At 43.3% G+C, this 24,541-nt stretch overlaps 1 protein-coding gene across 1 annotated transcript in view; it reads right to left on the bottom strand.

Annotated features, from left to right (window-relative positions):
* Positions 1-1,051: 1,051 nt before the first annotated feature.
* Positions 1,052-24,541, bottom strand: part of F9 (coagulation factor IX) — a 34,951-nt gene continuing 11,461 nt past the window's right edge. The window contains exons 5-8 of the mRNA XM_025275921.3: positions 16,771-16,899; positions 14,178-14,383; positions 5,274-5,388; positions 1,052-3,148 (exon numbers count right to left, since the gene is read on the bottom strand). Coding sequence (XP_025131706.2) covers positions 2,601-3,148; positions 5,274-5,388; positions 14,178-14,383; positions 16,771-16,899 — 998 coding nt within the window. The 3' untranslated portion in view covers positions 1,052-2,600. The remainder of the gene's footprint in view (positions 3,149-5,273; positions 5,389-14,177; positions 14,384-16,770; positions 16,900-24,541) is intronic.

Genomic DNA, 24,541 nt, shown 5'->3' on the forward strand with positions numbered 1-24,541 from the left:
GGAGCTCCTCCCTCTGCCACAGGGAAGACCAATCACAGGAAGTGTAAGACCACGCCCCCATTGCTCTCTTTGTAAAGGGTGGTCTCCATGGCAACAAGGCCAGTGGCTCTCTTTTACCAATCGCAGAGCGCTGGGGCTACAGACCTTGCTTCGTTCAAATGTGAAGTAACGCGTTTCCATACATGAATCAGTGTCCTACTCAAACCTAAGGTGGATAATCACAGTGTCTCCTCTCTCCTTTAGCCAACAATAAGCCAAATTGATTTCTTTTGTTTGTTCATGAAACCTCAATGCTAGGCATTATTTTTATTTAAGTTTGGCCTCTTCTCCTGATACTCAATACAAGAGTAATTCCTATTGTGGGATAAACATGGATTCAGATTTAGCTAACATTTACTGAGCAACTATTGTGTAGTAGCATAGTAGGCGACAACAAGGCAATTCACATACATTATTTTAGTTAACTCACAAACTATATAAATGTGAACTCAAATGTAATAAACACTATTGGAGGTTGGCATACAGTAATCACTCCTTGAATATTTGTTGAATAAAAGAATGGAAGAACATGAACTCACTGATTATCACAAGGTCAACAAGGGCCCTTGGAGAGCATCCTGTCAAACTCTATCATTACACAATGCAGAAGTCAAGGCACAAAATGTAGAGTGACTAGGACTTCCCTGGTGGTCTAGTGGCTAAGACTCTGTGCTCCCAATGCAGGAGACGTGGGTTTGATCCCTGGTCAGGGAGTAAGACTTCACATGCTGCAACTAAGACCTGGCACAGCCAAGTAAATAAAAATCTCTTTAAAATGTGGAGTGACTTATCCAAGGCCATATTCACAAATATTTAGACTCAATTCTGTTCTGTGTGGATCCAGACCACTGTCCTCACCAGGACACAGCACACACTGCCTCCCATGAAAGCTGCGTGACAACAGAGCATCAAATCTCTGCTGTGTCATATGGCATTTGGATGCATTCTTTTGAGTGTACTGCCAAATGTAGTATTTGGGAGCCCTCTCTTTGAATGATTCAACAAAAAACACTTTTTGAGGAATTGAAAACTACATTTATTGATATTTGTATTTGAAAAACTCAAGGGAAAACAGGGATTAATGAGAGTAAGTTGAAATAAATCAGCAAGTGTGAGGCCTGGATGGGGGTAACATGTGGGCAGGGGCAGCAGCAGCTTGGTTGGGTCAAAGTGGTCCAAAACATGGTGTTGTCAGTAGTTCCACATGTAATCACATGCAGGGTAAATTATTCACATCAACCAAATTAATGAAAAGCCAAGGTGTGAATCAGAACATCAGTTTAATTCACAAAGGGAAATAGTCTAATCAAAATATTGATGTGATTGATTGATATATTGGTTGGTCAATAACCCTCTAGAGAATATAATATAGAAGGCCTAATTATAACAAAAAAAAGTGGTCTGGTGAGCATGGAACCAGCAAAAGGGAGTTTGCTGGCTCATGGGAACGATACATGTCTGTAAGCCAGGTGCAGCCCTCTCCACTGTAGCAATATGCCAGTTGAGGAGGCATGATGCTCGTGTTTTCTGGTCTGAGCAATTTCTTCCTTAGCCAAGAACAACACTGGAGACACACCAATGAGTTTTCTTGAAGACACTGTTCACTCTACTTGCAAACTGACTGTCAACTCACCTGGCTATATGTCAGTTTTCTTGGTTATAATAACATGCCCGTTTGCCTTCATGGAACCATGTCTAGTCAAACCTCCATAACAACACAATTACAAGTCCATAGGAAGCTACTCTGATGGGTCATTCCTTCCATTATGTATTATTTTAATAATGTGACTGTCTGAGAGGAACTTTTCCTCCAAGATCAGGCACCTTACTTTATCTCGGTGTGATGAAAAGGTGGCCCAAGACCAAACTGAGAGCAAATCTGGGTTTGATAGGTGCACAGCAGTAAAACAGTACAACGCTTCCTTTCCTTCCTTTAATGCCTATGTAGGCAAAAGGGGACAGAAAGAGAAAAAGTGATTTGGGCAATAGGAGGTGGAAAGGATAAAGGATGCAGGAATAAGGATATTGAAAAAGAAGTAGTGTTTCCCATGACTTTTAATCTCTCAGCTGCTCCTATGTTCTTCCTGGATGAATGTGGGGCTGGCCTTATGATGGACTAGACCAAATATCCTGGATACAGATCCAATAAATTTTAACTTGGTGGGGGGATGTTAGAAAGATCTGGCATGTGGAATGCTGCTAAGGACAGAGAAGCAGTGAGTTGCTCCGGTGGAGAACTACAATGCCTGATGGGCAGGATTAAGAACTTAACTTCACAATTTGGTCAAGGGCTGGACCTGAAGGAATGGCCACAATTTCCCACCACAGTAGTTTCTCTAGTGATTACATTTTATTATCTACTTATTCTAGTAAAATATGAAGTCTAGCTAGACTTCTCCCCATAAAGAGAAAAAGGAATATTCATAGAAGGTATATACTCAAATCTAAAGAAAGTGATTAGTTAGTAAATTTATGTCCATGTTCAATTCCAAATATGTTAGTTAGTAAATTTATGTCCATCTTCAATTCCAAATATGTCAGCCTTGGAAATACATTTTTCTTTATGTGAGCTTTGTTTTTTCTTTAATCCAGTTGACATACCGGGACACCTTGGTATATATGCCATATTTTCCTTTCATTGCACACTCTTCACCCCAGCTAATAATTCCAGTTAAGAAACTGGTACCTTCCACTTCGGTAACATGGGGTCCCCCACTGTCTCCTTGGCATGAATCTTTACCTCCCTCATGGTAGCCGGCACAGAACATGTGACTGTGGATGGTGAACTTCGTGGATCGAAGACACGTGGCTCGGTCAACAAGTGGAACTTTCAGGTACTGAAGAATTGAGGCTGACCTCCCTCTGTTGAAGACTTTGCCCCAGCCACTCACATAACCGTAACCAAATTTAAGGAAGATGTTCGTGTATTCCTTGTCAGCAATGCAAATAGGGGTTACATAGCTATTTAGCTCTAAGGGTTCATCCAGCTCCAGGAGGGCAATGTCGTGGCTGTACTTATTAATAGATGCATTGTAGCCGTGGTAAGGAATAGCACGGATCACATTTCGCTTTTGCTCTGTAGGTTCTGGCTTCTCTGTGTTATGCTCACCTATAGAAAATAAATGTCTTTTTGAGCCACAGTCTCTCCCACAAAGAAACACATTTTCCAAGTGCCTATCTAGCATCACTTCCTTGTGGTGGTTTAGTCACTCAGTTGTGTCTGACTCTTGGGACCCCATGGGCTAGAGACCACCAGGCTCCTCTGCACATGGGACTTCCCAGGCAAGAATGTTGTAATGAGTTGCCATTTCCTTCTCCAGGGCATCTTCCTGACCCAGGGATCGAACCCCAGTCTCCTGCGCTACAGGCAGTCTCCTGCATTGCATGTGGATTCTTTACTGACTGAGCCACCAGGGAAGCCCCTGTCTTTAGCTGGCAGCTTATATTCACCCACTGAAAATAAATTTCTCTTCAGTCACATATCACCTTTCACATAAAGAAGCAGATTCTTCAAGTGTCCACTTGTCACCTTTGAGTTACCTGCCAATCAAGTGTCAAATATCTTATTCTTGTATTGTTACGATTTTGGTAAAACTTAATTGAGGGCCAATGCATACTTTTCAGAGCAAAAAGCCATTCAGGACCATCAGATAGATGGATCTGTTTACCCATGCTGTTTACAAGTCTCATCCTGTTCACAGGTGATAATGAATTGACTTGTTATGAATTATCTTCAGTTCAGTTCACTCAGTCATGTCTGTTTGCGACCCCATGGACTGCAGCACATCAGGCTTTCCTGTCCATCACCAACTCCTGGAGCTTGCTCAAACTCATTCCCAATTTCAAGGATTTGGACTGCTTTTTTTGAGTACAGATAATACATTCATTTAGTCATTCATTCAAATGTCAATTGAGGGCAGGTTACAGCTTGTGCCAGGGGTAAGGATACAAGCACCAGTGAAATGACATGGCTTTTTCAAAGGCTCAGTCTGGTGGGGAAATGGACACATCAATAGATAAGTATATTTGCACTGAGATGAGTGCTAGTAAAGGTCTGCCAAAAGAATGATGCAGAGGGATTTCCCTGGTGGTCCATTGGTCAAGAGTCCACCTTCCAATGCAGGGGGCTTGAGTTTGATCCCTGGTTGGGGATCTATCTAGGTTGGTCATAACTTTCCTTCCAAGGAGTAAGCATCTTTTAATTTCATGGCTGCAATCACCATCTGCAGTGATTTTGGAGCCCCCAAAAATAAAGTCTGACGCTGTTTCCACTGTTTCCCCATCTATTTCCCATGAAGTGATGGGACCAGATGCCATGATCTTAGTTTTCTGAATGTTGAGCTTTAAGCCAACTTTTCTACTCTCCTCTTTCACTTTCATCAGAGGCTTTTTAGTTCCTCTTCACTTTCTGCCATAAGGCTGGTGTCATCTGCATATGTGGTGTTGGAGAAGACTCTTTAGAGTCCCTTGGACTGCAAGGAGATCCAACCAGTCCATCCTAAAGGAGATCAGTCCTGGGTGTTCACTGGAAGGACTGGTGCTGAAGCTGAAACTCCAATATTTTGGCCACCTCAGGCGAAGAGTTGACTCATTGGAAAAGACTCTGATGCTGGGAGGGATTGGGGGCAGGAGGAGAAGGGGACGACAGAGGATGAGATGGCTGGATGGCATCACCGACTTGATGGACATGAGTTTGAGTGAACTCCGGGAGTTGGTGATGGACAGGGAGGCCTGGCATGCCATGATTCATGGGGTTGCAAAGAGTCGGACATGACTGAGCGACTGAACTGAACTGATCTGAACTGGGGAACTAAGATCCCACATGCTGTGTGGTGTGGCCAAAAAATAATAATAAAAATAAGGATGGAATAAGTTGGATTTTGAAAAGATGGCCTCTCTACCACTAGTTCAACTTATTTGGCAATGATCTTAATAGACTCTAATAAAATATGATATGGGCTTCCCTGGTGGCTCAGTTGGTAAAGAATCTGCCTGCAATGCCGGAGACGGGGGTTCAATCCCTGGATCAGGAAGATTCCCTAGAGAAGGAAATGGCAACCCACTCCAGTATTCTTGCCTGGGAACTCCCGTGGACAGAGGAGCCTGGCAGGCTACAGTCCGTGGGTCACAAGAGTTGGACGTGACTTAGCGACTAAACCAACACCCAAATGATATAGCAGTCATATAGAAGATCTAGGGCTGTTGCAAACAATTACCATCCCTTGTTTATTTACCTGCAACTACAGTAATTTTAACACCAGGCTTGATGCAGTGGGCTGCAGTTACAACCCATTTTTCATTAACGATGGAACCTCCACAGAATGCAGGAATTTCACCATGCAAAAGGACCTGTGGAAACAAAATGATGAATCTTACTACATAATATATTTGATCTACAACAGCAACAACAAAATACGTGTGCTGTTTAGAGGAGTGAGCAAAAAGTTGGCTTCTAGGTGCTGGCTGAAGTGGAGTGTTTCTGGCAAGTGTCAGTTTTGAAGATGTCTTAGTGTTCCTGGAGCACAATCAAAAAAGCCATTTCTGAAACTGTCTTGAAGAGAATGAGTAGTGATAGCCAGTGAGCAGTGATAGCCAGGGGGAGTGCTAGAAGAGGCAACTAGGAGGAAATAGCTTCTTTGGATGATGTGGGGTCCTTGGATTTCTTTTTCAGGCAAGTCAGGTTCTCTGATAGCATAAATTGCTTCTTGGGGATATGGCTGGTATATTCAGAAACGCACTGACTTGACTCCTGGAGATCAAGTGATTACTGTGTCTCCTGTCCATGTACGAGGAAATCTGCTTGCCATAGAGCATTTGAAAGAAAAACTACTGACTTTTCCAGGAGATCTTTTCAAGCCCTTTCTCAACAAGAATGATATGAAATGAGACTTCATGGCTGTGCTATGCCAATTCAGGCAGGGGGCAACAGCTGAACTTGTGCACTCCTTCTGGCCTCCCCGCTACTATCTCCACCTCCCCTCACTGGATCTGTAAGCTGCCCTGTCCTAAAAGATCTACTAAGCTATGTTTGATTTGGGGACAGAGATGTTTGAGCACTACCTTGAGCCTGGGTGTGATTAGATAAGAGGCCAATCCATTCTTTCATCTACACATTCGTCATATAACCAGAGTGGACTATGGATATTTTTACCACCTCAATGTCTAGATCAACTTGGAGAATTTTCACTTCCTGTGTATGCAAGGGCCTTGGTCCACCTCTTCAGGAAGAAAGTTGGGAAGTATGAACACTAGAGGGCACACTCAACATTTGGAAACCCTTTGTGGGCACTGCTGCCCTTTTACTGAAGCACATACAGCCTCAGGCATAAGCCCATTCATAATAAACTAGGAAAAAGGGGTGGTCACTCCTTTCCAGTGTGAGTTTGAGAAGGTCCTTGGGGGCATATTCTAGTGAAGATGCTTTTTGTCCTGAATTCTATTTATTGAACCCTGGCTAATCCTAGACACTAAAGCACTAGCCTCCCACATGGAGACCTATGGGGCTGACTCACTGCAAGCCTCTGACCCTCTTTTCTAACACAGGTTTCCCTCTCATTCTAGCTGTCGTTTTTCATGTTGAAAAATAAAAATATAGGAAAACTCACACAACATAATAAACACCAGTTCACCCACCGTCCAGACTCAACAATGATCTTAATTTTCTTTTGAATCTGTCTTGCTCACTATGGACAAATCATTGTGCTAAGTGTTTCATGTACATTTAATACTCACAACACTTTGTGGAGTGACACATCCATACAGATGAGAAAACCGAGGTTTAGATATGCAGTTAGTTAAGATTAGTTAGTGGTGAGGCTTCTAAGCACCCAGTATTTCTCCTAGTGTGCTTGGTGGACCAATTGCATCTGGGGTGCTTATAAAATGCAGCTTTGGGAGCCCACCCAGATTTCATCAGAATATTTCCTGCATGGGATGGAGAAAAATGCAGATCTCCAGAATATCCTTATGCATAATTAAATTCGAGAAATTCTGTTTCAGAATTTCCATGGCTTGGTGACCTTTATGTTTTAAAAGTGATTACTCCAGGAGGAGCTGGCTGCATAATTTGCGGGGCTTGTTGCAAAATGAAAATGCAGGTCCCCTTGTTCAAGCTAGGAAAAATTGTCATGGAAGATACTAAAATAAAACAGTTTTGCTTTTTTTCTGTGGTGTCTCACAACCTATCATGGTGTTGTGAATTTACTATTTAAAGTTGGGCTCCCTCATGTGTGGGGCATAGCCACTGGGTGAGTGCAGGCACTCACAGGTGCCCAGGGGCACTGAACAGGCACTCACAAATGCAGCTCTCAGCTGCCAGGTCCCCTCTCCCACCATCCCTGTGCTGGTGCCCTGGTGCCATCTTCCCTTCCCACTGGTTCACTGAAGCAATCAACAGCCAATGGTGACTCCCAGGGGATTTCAACTTGCGTGTCAGGATATGTTCAGTTCCTGGAATGAAGGGAGGCAAGAGGTTTGCCCCCGTTACTCCCCCTCCAAATGTGCTAGGACGCATTTCTGGCCATGTGAGATGCCATGTGGCCATGCCCCTTCCTCAAATGGCATAGAGTCTAGGCACCCAGCTTCAACTCTCTGTGTGCCTATGCTGGAGGAGGATGACAACAGTAGCTGCTGGCAGTGAGGAGGGGGCATATGGCAGTGTGCCAAAGGTTGGCGGTGGCAGTGGTCATTGGGCGGCTGGGGAAAGGGAAGACAGAGAGAGCTAGCCAAGGCACCAGGGGACAGGGGAGAGGGAGGTCAAGAGTCCACCCCTGCACGGTACTGAGAGGTGAGCCTGCAGTGACTTGAGGTTCCAGGTTACCAGCGCACGCATGCTCCATTGTCTCATTGAACTTGAGTTATAAAACACAAATGCAAAGCATTGAGCTACAAATGCGGGACCCTTTGGAAGACAGGGCCCTGAAACTGCACTGGTCACCAGTTCTTGAAACTGGCCCAGACCTCAGGTGAGTATCCTCACCAGGCGAATTTGCACAACACTGTTCTTTACCGGGCCTCATGACTACAACTGAATACATCTGCTCAAGTAACAGGAGTTAAGCATTCATATACAATGATATAATGGTGCTTACCCTCTATATGAGAGGCGAATTGGACATCTCTCAGCTTAATGGGCTAGTTAGGCCAGAGTGAATGATAGCCACAGCCTCGGGCACAGAGACTATGTTGTAGCTAGTCTGATTCCTGCCAAAGACTTGCTGCCTGGAGCTCCTATGCTGTTCTGGTGGATGGCTGAGAAATACAGTTGTGTCCTTTCAAGCCTGAAGAGTGTTTGTTTTTTTTTTTTTGCCCATTCCTGATTAGTATTAGAAACTTTGGTAAACATCTTTGCCAAGAAAAAGCCCTAAAATACATTTGCATTTAAAAATATTTCAAATGACTTTGTTTCGGAATGTTTACTTGACTACTTCAGGATCACAGCTATCTAAATGTTAGCTCTTTGGGAATGAGCTGTCTGCATGGCCAAGGACAAGTTCTTATATGACATCACTTTGGAGAACGATCGGAAAAATGGGAAAGCATATGTTCTGAGCAAGGTGTCCGAGTGCTGATCTGTCAAACATTTTAATGTTTGTCATATCCTAACAGAAGCACATTTTCTCTTTCACACATGCACAGATACACACCAAACACACCCACATACATCTGCAAAATACACATTCACATATCTATTTTGATGTTCTTCACTGACAATGCCAGCCTAAAGTAATAGCTGCTCCCCTTTTGTTCCTTTTTTAACCTTTTAACTCAAACTTGACCTTTCTCTGTCATTTCAGTAAACTCTTACTCTCCCTACCTAGCCACCTCTTAACAATTTTTCTTTGCATACTTGTTCTCTTATGTATAAAGAGCAAAACCATTTCTACACGATGTATGGCTTATTAAGCCTACAGGTGTGATTCACCCAGCCCTTGGCCCTACTTCATTTTTCTGAGCACAGAAGGGAGGATCACTTTTGGCTTTTAATGGTTAACTAGACTAGTACTGACATCTGCATTGCAGGCAGATGCTTTACCATCTGAGCCACCAGGGAAACCCAGTCATTGAAATAGACTTCATCAAACCATCCTAAAGAAGAATTCTCTAAATGTTCTGTCCAAAATAGTTTTGTGGGGCCAGATGAGATTACATATGTCATGTTTTCATTTCTGCTAATTGGAACTGTATAATCTGAGCTAAGAAAAATAGAGGAATATCTTTTCAAGTGAAGATATATATATAGTCTTAGGAAGTTCATGTAATATCTTATCTTCCTCCCAATATCCACCCCCACCCACCCACCCACCAGGAGAAAGAGAAAGTTCCGGTGTATACAGATGGTAACTACTTGTTGTCTGCCATGGGGGTGTGTTCTAATCAAATGGAAAGAATTGGGTCTGGGTAGGTACAACCCACTCCAGTATTCTTGCCTGGAGAATCCATCCCATGGACAGAGGAACCTGGTGGGTTATAGTCCACGGGGTCGCAAGAGTTGGACACAACTGAGCAACTAAACAACAACAATATAAAGGATTAAAGAAAGCTTAACCACTTGTGAAGAAAGCTGAGAATTAATGCTTTTGAACTGTGGTGTTGGAGAAGACTCTTGAGAGTCCCTTGGACTGCAAGGAGATCCAACCAGTCCATCCTAAAGGAGATCAGTCCTGGGTGTTCTTTGGAAGGACTGATGCTAAAGCTGAAACTCCAATACTTTGGCCACCTCATTCGAAGAGTTGACTCATTGGAAAAGACTCTGATGCTGAGAGGGATTGGGGGCAGGAGAAGAAAGGGACGACAGAGGATGAGATGGCTGGATGGCATCACCGACTCAATGGACATGAGTTTGAGTGAATTCTGGGAGTTGGTGATGGACAGGGAGGCCTGGCATGCTGCAATTCATGGGATCGCAAAGAGTCGGACACGACTGAGCGACTGAACTGAACTGAACTGAACCACTTGGTTTCCATTTGTATTCTGGCGTTCTCAGTCTCATAGAATGACCTTCAAATGATTAAACATACAATGAAAAGTGAATGACCTTCAAATGATTAAACATACAATGAAAAGTGAAAGTGTGAGTTTCTCGGTTGTGTCCGACTCTTTGCGACCCCATGGACTGTAGCCTGTCAGGCTCCTCTGTCCATGGGATTCTCCACACAAGAATACTGGAGTGGGTAGCCATTCCCTTCTCCAGGGAATCTTCCCCACCCAGAGATCGAACACAGGTCTCCTGCATTGCAGGCACATTCTTTACCATCTGAGCCATGTAGCTCAGCTTAAACATACAATGCTGCTGCAGCTACTAAGTCGCTTCAGTCGTGTCCGACTCTGTGCAACCCCATAGACAGCAGCCCACCAGGCTCCCCCGTCCCTGAGATTCTCCAGGCAAGAACACTTGGAGTGGGTTGCCGTTTCCTTCTCCAATGCATGAAAGTGAAAAGTGAAAGTGAAGTCGCTCAGTCGTGTCCGACTCCTAGCGACCCCATGGACTGCAGCCCACCAGGCTCCTCCGTCCATGGGATTTTCCAGGCAAGAGTACTGGAGTGGGGTGCCATTGCCTTATCTGATACTTATGGCTAATACGGAACCTGAGGCCCATGATAAACCAAAAGAGAAAGACCAGGCACATCCCATCCAGGACAGACAGATCCTAACTCAAAGCAGAAGAGGAGGGTGGAGCTCTTGGGGGCAGGTTCACGCATGCTCAGAATTATTGGCTGGCAGGGTCAAGCGAAGAGGACCAAAAGCAAGTGAGAGGTTTAGAAAGCTGAAACTCAGTGCTGCTTCCTCCAATTTCTGACTTTTAAGCTGTTGATGAAGGTAGTCTTGTAATATAGGTGTTGCGATTTCCCTGTTTTCTCTAATGTTCACATATCTCATAGCTTCCCTTTGTAGCTGTATGAAATTCGAGTTCTGTTTTAGTCGCTCACCCTGCCAAGGATATACCGACTCTAGGAAATAGCCTTTCTGTTCCTATATACTGCAGTCAACCCTCTAGCTTCCTCTCTCGGCTCCTGAGTGGCTCTGCAGAGTACCCGAGTTCTCCAGGGGCCCTGAACCCAGAGCTGGGCATCTGGAAGGAAAATGCAGGTAACTGGTCTCACCCCTCTGCTTCTCTCTCAGACCCTCTGTCGCTGTGATGCGGGATTAGAGGTCAGAGATTGGTCAAGTCTGCCTGCGCCTTTGACCTTGGGGGTCGGAGGTCGGAGCAGCCGGGAACGCAGGGGGTTCTGGGAAGCGCCTGTGGCCAACCAGCTGCATCTGCAGTGGCTTTGCCTCCAGCGGGGAAGTTGAACTGAAAGCCCTATAATAAGGTAAGCATGCACACGGCCGCTGACAGCCACGCAAAAGGTGAGCTCGCTTCTTAGGGTCTCAGAGCGGGGCGGGGTGGCCACGGTCTCTAGCCTGCCCTGTCTCATCTCCCATTAGGTGAGCCCGGTCCCTCGATGGTCTGGGATGGCCTTGTCCCGCTGCTGCGGTTCTTGGGACAGAGCAGTGCCTCAAGTCAACAATCCCAGGAGCATCTGCTCGAACAGATCTGCTCCCCAAGCTGCCCGGCTCCCGTGACTGACCCAAGTGGCCGGAACGGCCTTTCTTCACCGGAAGCAGGGTCCACCTGCCTGCCTGGAACTTGCATCCGTAAATCCTCCAAGAAAAAGTCGTCGCCCCCTTGCTCTTGTGGCCCTTAAGCTCTCGCCAGCCAACAGCTCACCTAACCCTTTTCTTGAACAGGTTAGACGTTTCCAGTTTGTTCAAATTATTCGTTCAGATCAGATCAGATCAGTTGCCCAGTCGTGTCCGACTCTTTGCGACCCCATGAATCGCAGCACGCCAGGCCTCCCCGTCCATCACCAACTCCCGGAGTTCACTCAGACTCACGTCCATCGAGTCAGTGATGCCATCCAGCCATCTCATCCTCTGTCGTCCCCTTCTCCTGCCCCCAATCCCTCCCAGCATCAGAGTCTTTTCCAATGAGTCAACTCTTCGCCTGAGGTGGCCAAAGTATTGGAGTTTCAGCTTCAGCACCAGTCCTTCCAGTGAACACCCAGGACTGATCTCCTTTAGGATGGACTGGTTGGATCTCCTTGCAGTCCAAGGGACTCTCAAGAGTCTTCTCCAACACCACAGTTCAAAAGCATCAATTCTTTGGTGCTCAGCCTTCTTCACAGTCCAACTCTCACATCCATACATGACCACAGGAAAAACCATAGCCTTGACTAGACGAACCTTTGCTGATAGGAAACTGAACTCTATCTGGGCCTCTTTGCCAGACTGCTTCACCCACGTGGTCGTGTGATTCCCCATCCCCTTTTACTGACACAGCAGCATTTTGAATCTTTTCTGGGTGGTGTTGCAACTACAGCTGTTGCTTACTTTCTCTTGATGCTTGGCCTTCAGCAGGGGTGTTGCAGTCAGGTCTGCAATCAAATCAGGTATTTCCACCTTGCAGATTAACTGTGAAATGGTGGTAGTTGGCTCATCCATAAATGGGGAGACATTCTTTTTTTTTTGTTTTTTGTTGTATTTTTTTTACTGTTTTGTCTGTGTCTAAAAGTGAATTTAAACTTTTTTTTTTTTTTTAATTTCCATTTGGTTGTGCCGGGTCTTAGTTGCAGCATGCAGAAAATTTAGTTAAGTCATGTGGAATTTAGTTTCCTGACCAAGGATTGAACCTGGGCCCCCTGCATTGGGATTGTGAATTCTTAATCACTGGACCATCAGGGACGTCCCTAAAAGTGACTTGTATATTCAGTTTATCTGCTGCTTTTGAAACCCAGTCACTGTTTGTGAGAAATTGGGTGCAGTGGATGTGGAGAGAGAGCTTCTCTGGTGAGGAAGGAATCAGTGTGAAAGTGTGACAGGGTCTTTCTGGAGTATCCTAGAGAGTAGCATGGCTCTTCACATTTGGAAAAGACAAGACTGAAACCTGGTGCTTGGTACCTCTACAGTCAGTAATCTTACTTCATAAGGATGAAATAGCGAGTAAATGTGTGTGGGGATCAGTGATCTTGAACACTCCAGATGACCTTACCTAGGCTGATAGGAAGGAGACAACAGGTGCACTCACTATTAAGTGTGCAGCAAGGAAGACATGAAAAGATTTGTAATGATGGGTCTCAAATCTAGCCCTTGGTTACCTCAAAAACATGGACAGGTGATTCTCATGTGTGTTGTCTGCAGATCACACCTGGAGAAATGTGGGACTAGGTACCATGAGTCCACTATTTGGTGTTTTGGACCCTAGCTGCTGGGCTTCCCTGGTGGCTCAGATGGTAAAGAATCTGCTTGAAATGCAGGAGACCTGGGTTTGATCCCTGGGTCAGGAAGATCCCCTGGAGAAGGGAATGGCTACCCACTCCAGTATTCTTGCCTGGGAAATCCCATGGACAGAGGAGTCTGGTGAGCTAATGTCCACAGGGTTGCAAAGAGTCAGACACAACTGAGCCACTAACACACACACACCCTAGCTGCTATAACAAGTTTGTTTCCCTTGGACCAGTGAGTTTCCAGTTGTACAGTGTGTCAGAATAACCTGAAGGGCTTGTTTGTGCTCAGATTGCTGGGTCCTACCCCCAGAGTTGCTGATTCCTGTAGGTCTGGGGCACAGCATGAAAATGTACAGTCCCAACAAGTTCCAAGGTGAATCTGATGCTACCACACCTTGAGAACTACAGCCTTGGACCAAACCCCTACCTCCTATGCCCTGCCTGGGTCCAGTACCCCAGTTCTTGCCTTAATCCTTCCTGAGTTCTTTTAAAAATGCCTTCGAAATACTCCAGTTTCTCTGGACCTAGAGACTTTCTGACTCTGTCCAGTTCTCCCAGGGGCTGAAGCTGAAGTAGTACCCAGAGCCCCAGTACTGGTGACCTCGCTTCCAGACATCCTCGTTGCTTGTTAGAAATCCTGTTATGCCATGTCCTTGATGCCAAACTCTCCTTGGCCTTGTGTGGTAGCTGTCTCTGGATTTCTCTCTGAGCAGCTCCTCACCTATGGGAATTTCCTCATCCTACTTTGTGCTGAAACCTGCCTAAACACTTCCCTCATCCCAATAGGTCTGACTGATGTCTAGTCTCAGCCTCCACCTGGCCCGTCCCTTTTCCACTGGGCTCCAGTTTTGACACACCATCAACACTGAGTACCTGCCAAGGGAATTGACCTCTTTCAGCATCTTCTCCACCAACCACACGACTGAACTCATCGAATGATTGGTTGCTTTGAGTGACATTATCCCAAATTAGTTCAGCTTCAGAAGAATTTTCATAGTTCATATTGGAAAAAATAGTCTCAGCACGGGTGAGCTTCTTAGAAATATGTGAGACAGAGACTCGTCCACAGGGAAATTGCACTAGACAAATGGAAAAAAAAAATTAGTATTCTAGTATTTCTCATTGGCTAGCAGACAAAAGTCTGGAGTGAGGCCCATCCTTGTCATGTCTGAGAAGCAAGCCCATCGATAGTTTTTAAAAAATTGAATCAATGAATATAGTCTCAAACTAAGAGGTTAATTGCATTATTTCCATGGAAAAGTTTTCAAACGCTTCATGAAAGGGACATTTGGCTCAGGAATCTGTCATCTTTACAGAAACAGAAGAGGTGTTCCCAAATCAAATTTCCTAAGACTTTATCTTCCCTGGTGGCTCAAACAGTAAAGTGTCTGCCTACAATGTGGGAGACCCGGGTTCAATCCCTGGGTCGGGAAGATGTCCTGGAGAAGGAAATGGCAACCCACTCCAGTATTCTTGCCTGGAAAATCCCATGGATGGAAGAGCCTGGTAGGCTACAGTCCATGGGGTCACAAAGAATCAGACACGACTGAGCGACTTCACTTTCACTTACATGAAGTCCAATGACTTCCTGTTTCTTTATGAAAAAGTTTTGTTTCCAGGTACTGTCCTTGAATGGAAGTCTGGGGATTGGTGCCATATAACCTTGATTTTAGAATTTGGTAAATGGGATGTCTGCTCCTTATTGTTAACAAGATTTCATTTTTTCTTTTTTGAGGCCACACTGCATGGCTTTTGGGATTTTAGTTTCCTAACCAGGGATCAAACCCAGGCCTCTGGCAGTGAGAATGCAGAGTCCTGCACACTGGACTGCCAGGGAATTTCCAGGACTTCTTTTGTAGACCAAAATGCCTTCAAGATTCCAAGGTGGAATTTAGGTATCCATTGGGGAGAGGTCATTGTGATTTAATTACCTGGCTGTTGAGTATTAACTAAATAAATTATTAATATGATTATAACCACCACATCTACCTGGGCACTGGCTACCATTTACCTTGGGTTGGTTTATTTCCTAAAGAAAAGAAGTCATCTACTGATACACTGGGGAGAAGCAGAATGGAAATTTGTAGTCAAGCAAAATCACTTCACATTTCATTTCTCACTTTCCTTTTATCCATATTCCTTATAACAGACATTTCTATAGCAACCAGCTGTGGCAAAGTATCATGAAGACAGCATGTGGTTGGGAAAACAGGAAATTAGTTCAAAATACTTATGTATAAATATAAATCATCAACATTGGCTCAAGAAAAGGGACCATTACTATTGAAAGGCAGAAAAGTTTATTTTAGGTTTGGCTTATTTATTCTGCTAAAACTAAGGTTATATTCAGAATAACACTTAATAGTTGGAGGTGGTTCTCTGTTTTTTCTCTTTCTTATAACAGAAAAGGACTTAAAACGATTTAGCTACTATGCTGTCTGTCTACACTGGAAATTAGGTTTCAAAGGTACTTCTCCCTAGGTAGGCTAGTTTGAAGCTGTGTATGTCAAGAACCAGGTAGAAGGATGGGAGACAGGCAGGTCTTTGAAGCACTAGACTCTTTATTTTAGTGCAGTCTATATACTCTTGTCTTCTGGTTCTTTCTTTAATCTCCTCTGCCAGGTTCATTGCTAAGATAGGTATCAAACCCAGTTACAGAGGAATGGTGTGTGATTTAATGTATCAATTTAATAAGCTATCAGGCTTTGGAAATGCAAAAGAAATTATATCTAGTTTGCTTCAAAAAAGCCCTTCATTTATCAAATATAATTGATCCTGTGGAGCCTACATCAAAAAAAAAAAAAAATCCAAGTTTCTGCTGCCCTTATTTCCAGAGAAGAGCAGTGTGAAGAGTGGAGATGATCTCCACACACCAGTCAGCTGTCAATATGGTGGCATGGTTGACATAACTGAGAAACATTGCTTTGTCCACTGCTGTATAGATTGACTGTGCTGATCAGCTTGACACAACTCAGAACAGATAGTTGTCAGAACTATTCTGATGCCAAGTGTGTAAACTCAGGCTGAGAATGAAGGATAGAAAATAACTTTTTCAGTGTAAACCAGCCATGCTCGGACAGATCATGCTTAAAATTCACCAGCCTTATAATAGAAGCCTATCAGTCAAGCACATATGTATCTTTTATTTTTTTTATTACAGGATTACTACATTAATTTGACTTCATGAATTATAGATATACATGCAGAAATCACACAAATCAATTGCTTCATGATATAAAAGTCAAAGAAGAAAATTGGGTGCAGAAAAGAAGATGGAAGACAATTACAGAATTTCTATTAAAAATGATGGTGCAATTTGAAAAATTAATTTGCCCATGCTACTAGTCTTTTCTGTGATTTCAAAAGGAAGTAAAAACAAGGAACGAAATTATGTAGGGTGCTAAAAGTTCAAATATGGATTTGGAAAACATATCTGCCGAACTAAAAAAACAACTTAGATTTTGACCTGCTGGTTCGCAGGACTTTTGGTCTTCTGCAAGTCGGTATCCGTCAGTACAGGAACAAACCACCTTGTTATCTGTGTCCCTTTTACAAAACTGCTTGCATCTGCCATTCTTAATGCTGCATGTTGCATCTGAAAGAAAGAAAAATCCACAGCAATAACATCAAGTAACATACAATTCTAAAAAGTACATGAAACCACTAACTCTGGTACAGGTCAAATATAAGCTGGGAGCATTCGTGGAGAGAAGTTTGTGAGCCTTGAGCTAAGAGTAGGGGTGGGGAAAGGATAAAATTCTTAGTATGGCATAAAAATGGTGGCAGCAATATATGTGATTTGGTATAAAACTGAAGGTGTAGATATGTTATTTTCACAAAATCATAGATTGCAGTGAAAAAAAGCTGCTTATTAGAGTATAACAGATCCCAGAAAGTACCCAGAACTTTGGTATGAGTTTTCACAAGGTGACTTCACTTGTTTAAACAGTAAATAGATCAGTACAGAGGACCTTATCAACAGCCCAAAAGCTCTCTTAAATCCCCCTTCTGGTCACTACTTCCTCCTTCCCAAAGTTACCATACCCTGACGTCTAACAAAGAATTAGTTTCACCTGTTCATGAACTTTAAGGAGAAGCTCCCATTATGTGCTCTTCTGTGTTCCTCAGTTAACATTTTGTCTGTGAGCCTCATCCATGTTGTTTTGTATAGTCATAGTTCATCTACATGCTGTGTAATACATTCCATTGTATGAGTATTACTACCTCTGTTCACCATTTTACTGTGGATGAATATTTGAGTTGAGTTTCCAGTTTTTGGCTCTTATGTTTAATGCTGTAATGAACATTCTTGTACATATCTTTTGGTAACATATGTGTGCATATTTACTGGATCTGTACTCATGAGTGCAATGATTGGACCATATGTTCAGGCTTAGTAGATATTGCCAAATAGTTTTCTAAGATAATTATACAAATTTAGATTCTCACCATCGGCATATGAGAGTTCTAGTTGCTGGATATATGCATTGTTGATACCTTCTCCCACTCTGTGACTTACCTTTTCACCCTAAATAGTATATTTTACTGAATACAAGTGCCTACTGTTAATATAGGAGAAGGAAATGGCAACCCACTCCAGTATTCTTGCCTGGAGAATCCTCTGGACAGAGGAGCCTGGTGGGCTGCCGTCCATAGGGTTGCACAGAGTCAGACACGACTGAGGCGACTTAGTATGCATGCATGCATTGGAGAAGGAAATGGCAACCCACTCCAGTATTCTTGCCTGGAGAATCCCAGGGACAGAGGAGCCTGGTGGGCTGCCATCTATGGGGTCGCACAGGGTCAGACATGACTGAAGTGACTTAGCATGCATGCATGCACTGTTAATATAATCCAGTTTTTCAAAGCAAACTTGAAGCTGGCCCTGGTGGGTATGTATCAACACAGGAGAATTAAATAAGGTCTTTTAAGGGAGCTAAATGCCAAAAACACTATGTGTTGACAATGATAAGCAGTCTAGTGGCCCATATTTTCTTTATTCTCCTATACAATCTCCCTTATTCATATAATATATCTTTCTTTGTCTCTTGTAATGCTTTTGGTCAGAATTCTATTTTATCTGCTATTAAGATGGCTTTGCCAGTTTCTTTGTGTTAGCATTTACCTGGCAAATCTTTTTATATCCCTTTATTTTATCCTCCTGGTATAGTTTTATTTTAGGTATCTCTTTGATCAGCAGCATATAATTAGATTTTTAACTCCAGACTGAAAATTGTCATTAACTCCAATTCACATTAATTGTGATTCCTGATATATTTGGCTTGTTCCTGCCATCTTATTCTGTATTTTCAAATTCCTGTGCTTTCCCTTTGTTTCTCCAGTGCCATCTCAATAACAGGAAGTACCAGGGTTCAGGGCTTGCTAGCTGAGACCTGCTGAGTTAAGAGAAATAGGCTCTGTCCCAGGACCGATTTCTGTCTGTAGAGCAGTGCAGGAATACAGTGAATGGAAGGCACCTTCCCGTTACCTACAGGCTTAACAGCAGTAGAGCTTTCAAGAGAAGTGCTTGTTTGTCAGTGCAGTTAGAATATGCGCGGCTGTGTTAGCCACCTGTTATGGGCCACCTTAGTCGCCCCCAGCTTCACCCGCGTCTGTCCCAGCCCCGTTGGTGATTTGCTCTGCATGGACTTCCCTTGGCTTCATCTAGGTACTGCCTTGAATGGCCTGGCTCAGATCTGTATCGTGGGCCTCTGGTCTCTTTGCTTGATGCTCCCAGGTTGATGCTGAGGCCTGGGATGCCACGTGGCCTCTCAGGGCCCCAGTGCGTACAACGTGATGATGCCGGGGAGTTAATGCCGCACAGGATGAACTGTTGACCATCGAGAGATGTATACTGGTGGACATATTCTTTTACTTTTTCTCCTCTCTGAGACTGACTCTCGTGAGGCCAGCTCATGTGGCTTCTTGGAAAACAGTCCCCAGAGATCAAGCAGTCAGTTGCAGGTGAGGAGAGATGACTCCTACTCTTGGCTCTCCTTTCCTCACTTCTCACTCCCCCATCCCTTACTCTTGCCCACCTAGAATCACACCTTAACGCATAAGCTTGTGTCACAGACTCTTTTTTTTTTCCCTTTAGATTTCAGGCTAACAGAACGACTGTATGGTCTGGGAGTATATTACAGATTTGTGAGTGACAGATCTAAAGTTTTGAATTCCATTTTATGTAGGTAGCATAGGCTAGAGTAATGATTAGTTCATGGTCCTTACTGATCTTCAGGAAACAAGGGAAGGCAAATCAACTGTTACCAGGTAGACAAAGGAACCAGCCTAAGCTTTACCCTTTGCTGCCAATAATCCACTAAGTGCAGAAGCCAAAAAGATGGCACTTGGTCCTTTTTATTTATTTATTAAAGACCTTTCTCCTCACTAACGGTAATTACATTGCTGGCTCTTCTCATGTTACTAGCAATCATTTTGTTGCTACAAAGCAATACTAGAGTGTGCAGCCAAATCAAATACCCCCTGTAGGGAATGTTCAGTCAATATGAGAATGTTGAAAGTTCACAGAGGTGGGTGGCAGGTGCTGACCAGTTTGGACCTGGCCATGCACAACAGGAATGGGTAAAGTTGAGGTGCTTTTCCTGATTCTGCATCCTTGGCTAAGTAACTAGACCACTCCATCCTTTTTCCCATTTGTCACTGCTCTTTGTGGCCTAGTATGTTGCTGCTGCTGCTGTCCTGTGGCTTGGTTTGTGCACACAGTGGGAAATATTGCTGTCCGACCAGCAGTCTTTTGACCTCAAGTAAAGATCTTGAGCCTGGAAAGAAAATAACAGCACAAGGAGTTCCAGTGGAGAGGTCTGTAGTCCTGCACCTTGGGGACAGTCACTGTGGGACTCAGTCATCAATTGTTTCTGGAGCACTTGGACATTAGGCCCGTGTTGGGTGTAGATTCTCCCTGGTCCTTTGGTTGGTTGGTTTAGTCATTCAGTCCTGTCTGACTCTTGTGACTCCCATGGACTGGAGCCTGCCAGGCTCCTCTGTCCATGGGATTTCCCAGGCAAGAAAGTGGAGTGGGTTGCCATTTCCTTCTCCAGGGCATCTTCCCAACCCAGGGATTGAATCCAGGTCTCCTGCATTGCAGGCAGATTCTGTACCGTTTGAGCCACCAGGGAAGCCCCTAGAATATCTGTGGATGGACAGTGTCTGTTCTTCTCCCTCTATGTTAGCACAAACACCTCTAACTCCCTTCCTGCCTATAAGTTAGTGTGTTCTGCTTCATTTTACTCTGCCTTCATCTGCCATGATATATTCACAGACGGGAGAACCAAAACTGGGATGAACGAAATTCTCTTTAACAAGTTTATCAACTAAACTCAAGGTATTTTCTTTTTTTTTCTACTCCACAGAAATATACAGTATATTAGTAGTGTCTGTGAGTTACCAAAATGAAAAAAAAAAGTGTTTCTGTGCTTGTTTTTCTTTCCATCTCTCTTACTGTGGGGAAATGCCTCTTGTACTCTTTAGAAGGGACAGAAATGGCCGAACTCTTACAGACTTCAATTTATCTGAAAAGGACTCAGATGGGATGTGTATCTGGGGACACTCAGTGATCTTTATTCCAGCCAGAGGGACACAGTAGCCAGTTAATTGTTCTAACTAGAAAGCATTGCCTGAATGTTTGCACCTCTCTTCCCTGGAGAGGAGCCCGATGAACAAGAGAAGAGGAAAAAGAATAAGGTCTTAACAATGGAAATCTCCTTCCCTTTCAGACACTGGGTGAGGCCAGAGACTTGGGGCACAGATACTCCATGAACTGTGCTTTTTTTCTAGTGTCTTTTTCTAGTGGCTTCTAGTTCAGTTTGAAGCAACAGCTTAAATGGGAGTTTGTATATGCTTTTGCTTTCCTCTAGTGCCTGAGGTAGAGTTTTTTGAGAGAATTCCCACTTTGTTTCTAAACTAAGCAAGCTGGGAGGATTTTTCTAAACCTTGGTCAGCTGGGCTCAAGATACCCTAAGGCTAGGGTTGTTGGTGGCTGCAGTGTCTCCACGGAGCCATGACCAAACCAAAATGTGGTGAACCTGAGGGGCCTGAAAAGGTGCCCATTGTAGACTTAGCACTTTTGCTGTATGGACCATAGCCTCATGCACATAGCAAAACCTATCATAGCAGTTTGCTGCTTTTATAACTACATTCCTCTGGGCTCTCTGCCTCTTTTAAAGTGTCTTTATGTTTAAACCAAAGACATTTTTTTGTTCAGTCACTAAGTCATGTCTGACTTTTTGCAACCTCATGGACAGCAGCATGCCAGGCTTCCCTGTCCTTCATTATGTCCTGGAGTTTGCTCACATGTTCATCGAGTTGGTGATGCCATCCAACCATCTCATCCTCTGTCACCCCCTTTTACTTATGCCTTCAATCTTTCCCAGCATCAGGATCTTTTCCAATGAGTTGGCTCTTTGCATCAGGTGGTCAAAGTATTGGCGTTTCAACATCAGTCCTTCCAGTGAATATTCAGGATTGATTTCCTTTAGGATTGACTGGTTTGATCTCCTTGCTGTCCAAGGAACTCTCAAGAATCTTCTCCAGCATCACAGTTTGAAAGCATCAGTTCTTTGATGCTCAGCCTTCTTTATGGTCCAACTCTCACATTTAGGAGTATTTAACATTAAACATTATTTTCTTTTTTTTTAAATTTTATTTTATTTTTAAACTTTACATAATTGTATTAGTTTTGCCAAATATCAAAATGAATCTGCCACAGGTCTACATGTGTTCCCCATCCTGAACCCTCCTCCCTCCTCCCTCCCCATACCATCCCTCTGGGTCATCCCAGTGCACCAGCCCCAAGCATCCAGTATCGTGCATTGAACCTGGACTGGCAACTCGTTTCATACATGATATTTTACATGTTTCAATGCCATTCTCCCAAATCTTCCCACCCTCTCCCTCTCTCACAGAGTCCATAAGACTGTTCTATACATCAGTGTCTCTTTTGCTGTCTCGTACACAGGGTTATTGTTACCATCTTTCTAAATTCCATATATATGCGTTAGTATACTGTATTGGTGTTTTTCTTTCTGGCTTACTTCACTCTGTATAATAGGTTCCAGTTTCATCCACCTCATTAGAACTGATTCAAATGTATTCTTTTTAATGGCTGAGTAATACTCCATTGTGTATATGTACCACTGCTTTCTTATCCATTCATCTGCTGATGGACATCTAGGTTGCTTCCATGTCCTGGCTATTATAAACAGTGCTGCGATGAACATTGGGGTACATGTGTCTCTTTCCCTTCTGGTTTCCTCAGTGTGTATGCCCAGCAGTGGGATTGCTGGATCATAAGGCAGTTCTATTTCCAGTTTTTTAAGGAATCTCCACACTGTTCTCCATAGTGGCTGTACTACTTTGCATTCCCACCAACAGTGTAAGAGGGTTCCCTTTTCTCCACACCCTCTCCAGCATTTATTACTTGTAGACTTTTGGATCGCAGCCATTCTGACTGGTGTGAAATGGTACCTCATAGTGGTTTTGATTTGCATTTCTCTGATAATGAGTGATGTTGAGCATCTTTTCATGTGTTTGTTAGCCATCTGTATGTCTTCTTTGGAGAAATGTCTATTTAGTTCTTTGGCCCATTTTTGATTGGGTCATTTATTTTTCTGGAGTTGAGCTGTAGGAGTTGCTTGTATAGTCTTGAGATTAGTTGTTTGTCAGTTGCTTCATTTGCTATTATCTTCTCCCATTCTGAAGGCTGTCTTTTCACCTTGCTAATAGTTTCCTTTGATGTGCAGAAGCTTTTAAGGTTAATTAGGTCCCATTTGTTTATTTTTGCTTTTATTTCCAATATTCTGGGAGGTGGGTCATAGAGGATGGAAAGAATAAAATACTTAGGAATATATCTACCTAAAGAAACTAAAGACCTATATATAGAAAACTATAAAACACTGGTGAAAGAAATCAAAGAGGACACTAACAGATGGAGAAATATACCATGTTCATGGATTGGAAGAATCAATATAGTGAAAATGAGTATACTACCCAAAGCAATTTATAGATTCAATGCAATCCCTATCAAGCTACCAACAGTATTCTTCACAGAGCTAGAACAAATAATTTCACAATTTGTATGGAAATACAAAAAACCTCGAATAGCCAAAGCGATCTTGAGAAAGAAGAATGGAACTGGAGGAATCAACCTACCTGACTTCAGGCTCTACTACAAAGCCACAGTCATCAAGACAGTATGGTACTGGCACAAAGACAGAAATATAGATTAATGGAACAAAATAGAAAGCCCAGAGATAAATCCATGCACATATGGACACCTTATCTTTGAAAAAGGAGGCAAGAATATACAATGGATTTAAGACAATCTCTTTAACAAGTGGTGCTGGGAAATCTGGTCAACCACTTGTAAAAGAATGAAACTAGAACACTTTCTAACACCACATGCAAAAATAAACTCAAAATGGATTAACTATCTAAACATAAGACCAGAAACTATAAAACTCCTAGAGGAGAACATAGGCAAAACATTCTCTGACATAAACATTATTTTCAATTTTACTTTGCCACGACATGCCCTTCATTCTTAATGGAACCCAATTGAGTCTTTCATTCCATCAGCTCTAATAATTATATTATTTAAGGTGATATTCAATCAGTTTCCATAAGCTTCCAAGCAGCAGGATCAGATTTATCTAGGTCCATCTGAATTTGAAATTGTAACCTTTCAGATGCTAGTAGCACTTCGGAGATGTTGAACCAATGAACATGCCCATAGGAAAGGGAACCCAGGCATCGGAGTGTCCCCACACTGTAAAGTCTGAGGGAGTGGGAGTCCAAGCTCAGGGTACCAGTTCACCACCTGCATCTCCTTTTTTTCTTTCTTTTTAAATGTTTTTGCCCTGCTGCCTTTTCTTTTCCCTGTCTTCTATTCCTTTTAATCTTTTGGATCTCAAAGGAAGATGATCAATGGATTTCTCTTTAGCACTGAAAGGATTTCTGCACAGTATTAGAGACAACTTTCCCCCTTCTCTATAGGACAAGTGCAGCTGCTGCATTTCATTTTGTTTTAATGCCCTTTTCATCTGTGTCAGGTGGATTGCCATAACGCCTAAATAGAGTCCTGCTAATTTTCTACTCTTTTCCCTTAGTCGTGTAGTCTGTAGTGTTGAATTCTTTCCCTAGGACTGCACCTGTATTCTTCTGGAGTTTCAGAGTAGAAAGAGAATCTGTCATTAGCACTGTATGCTTTTCACAATCACAGT

Source organism: Bubalus bubalis, chromosome X (assembly GCF_019923935.1).
Source record: "Bubalus bubalis isolate 160015118507 breed Murrah chromosome X, NDDB_SH_1, whole genome shotgun sequence".
Classification (NCBI taxonomy): Eukaryota; Metazoa; Chordata; class Mammalia; order Artiodactyla; family Bovidae; genus Bubalus; species Bubalus bubalis.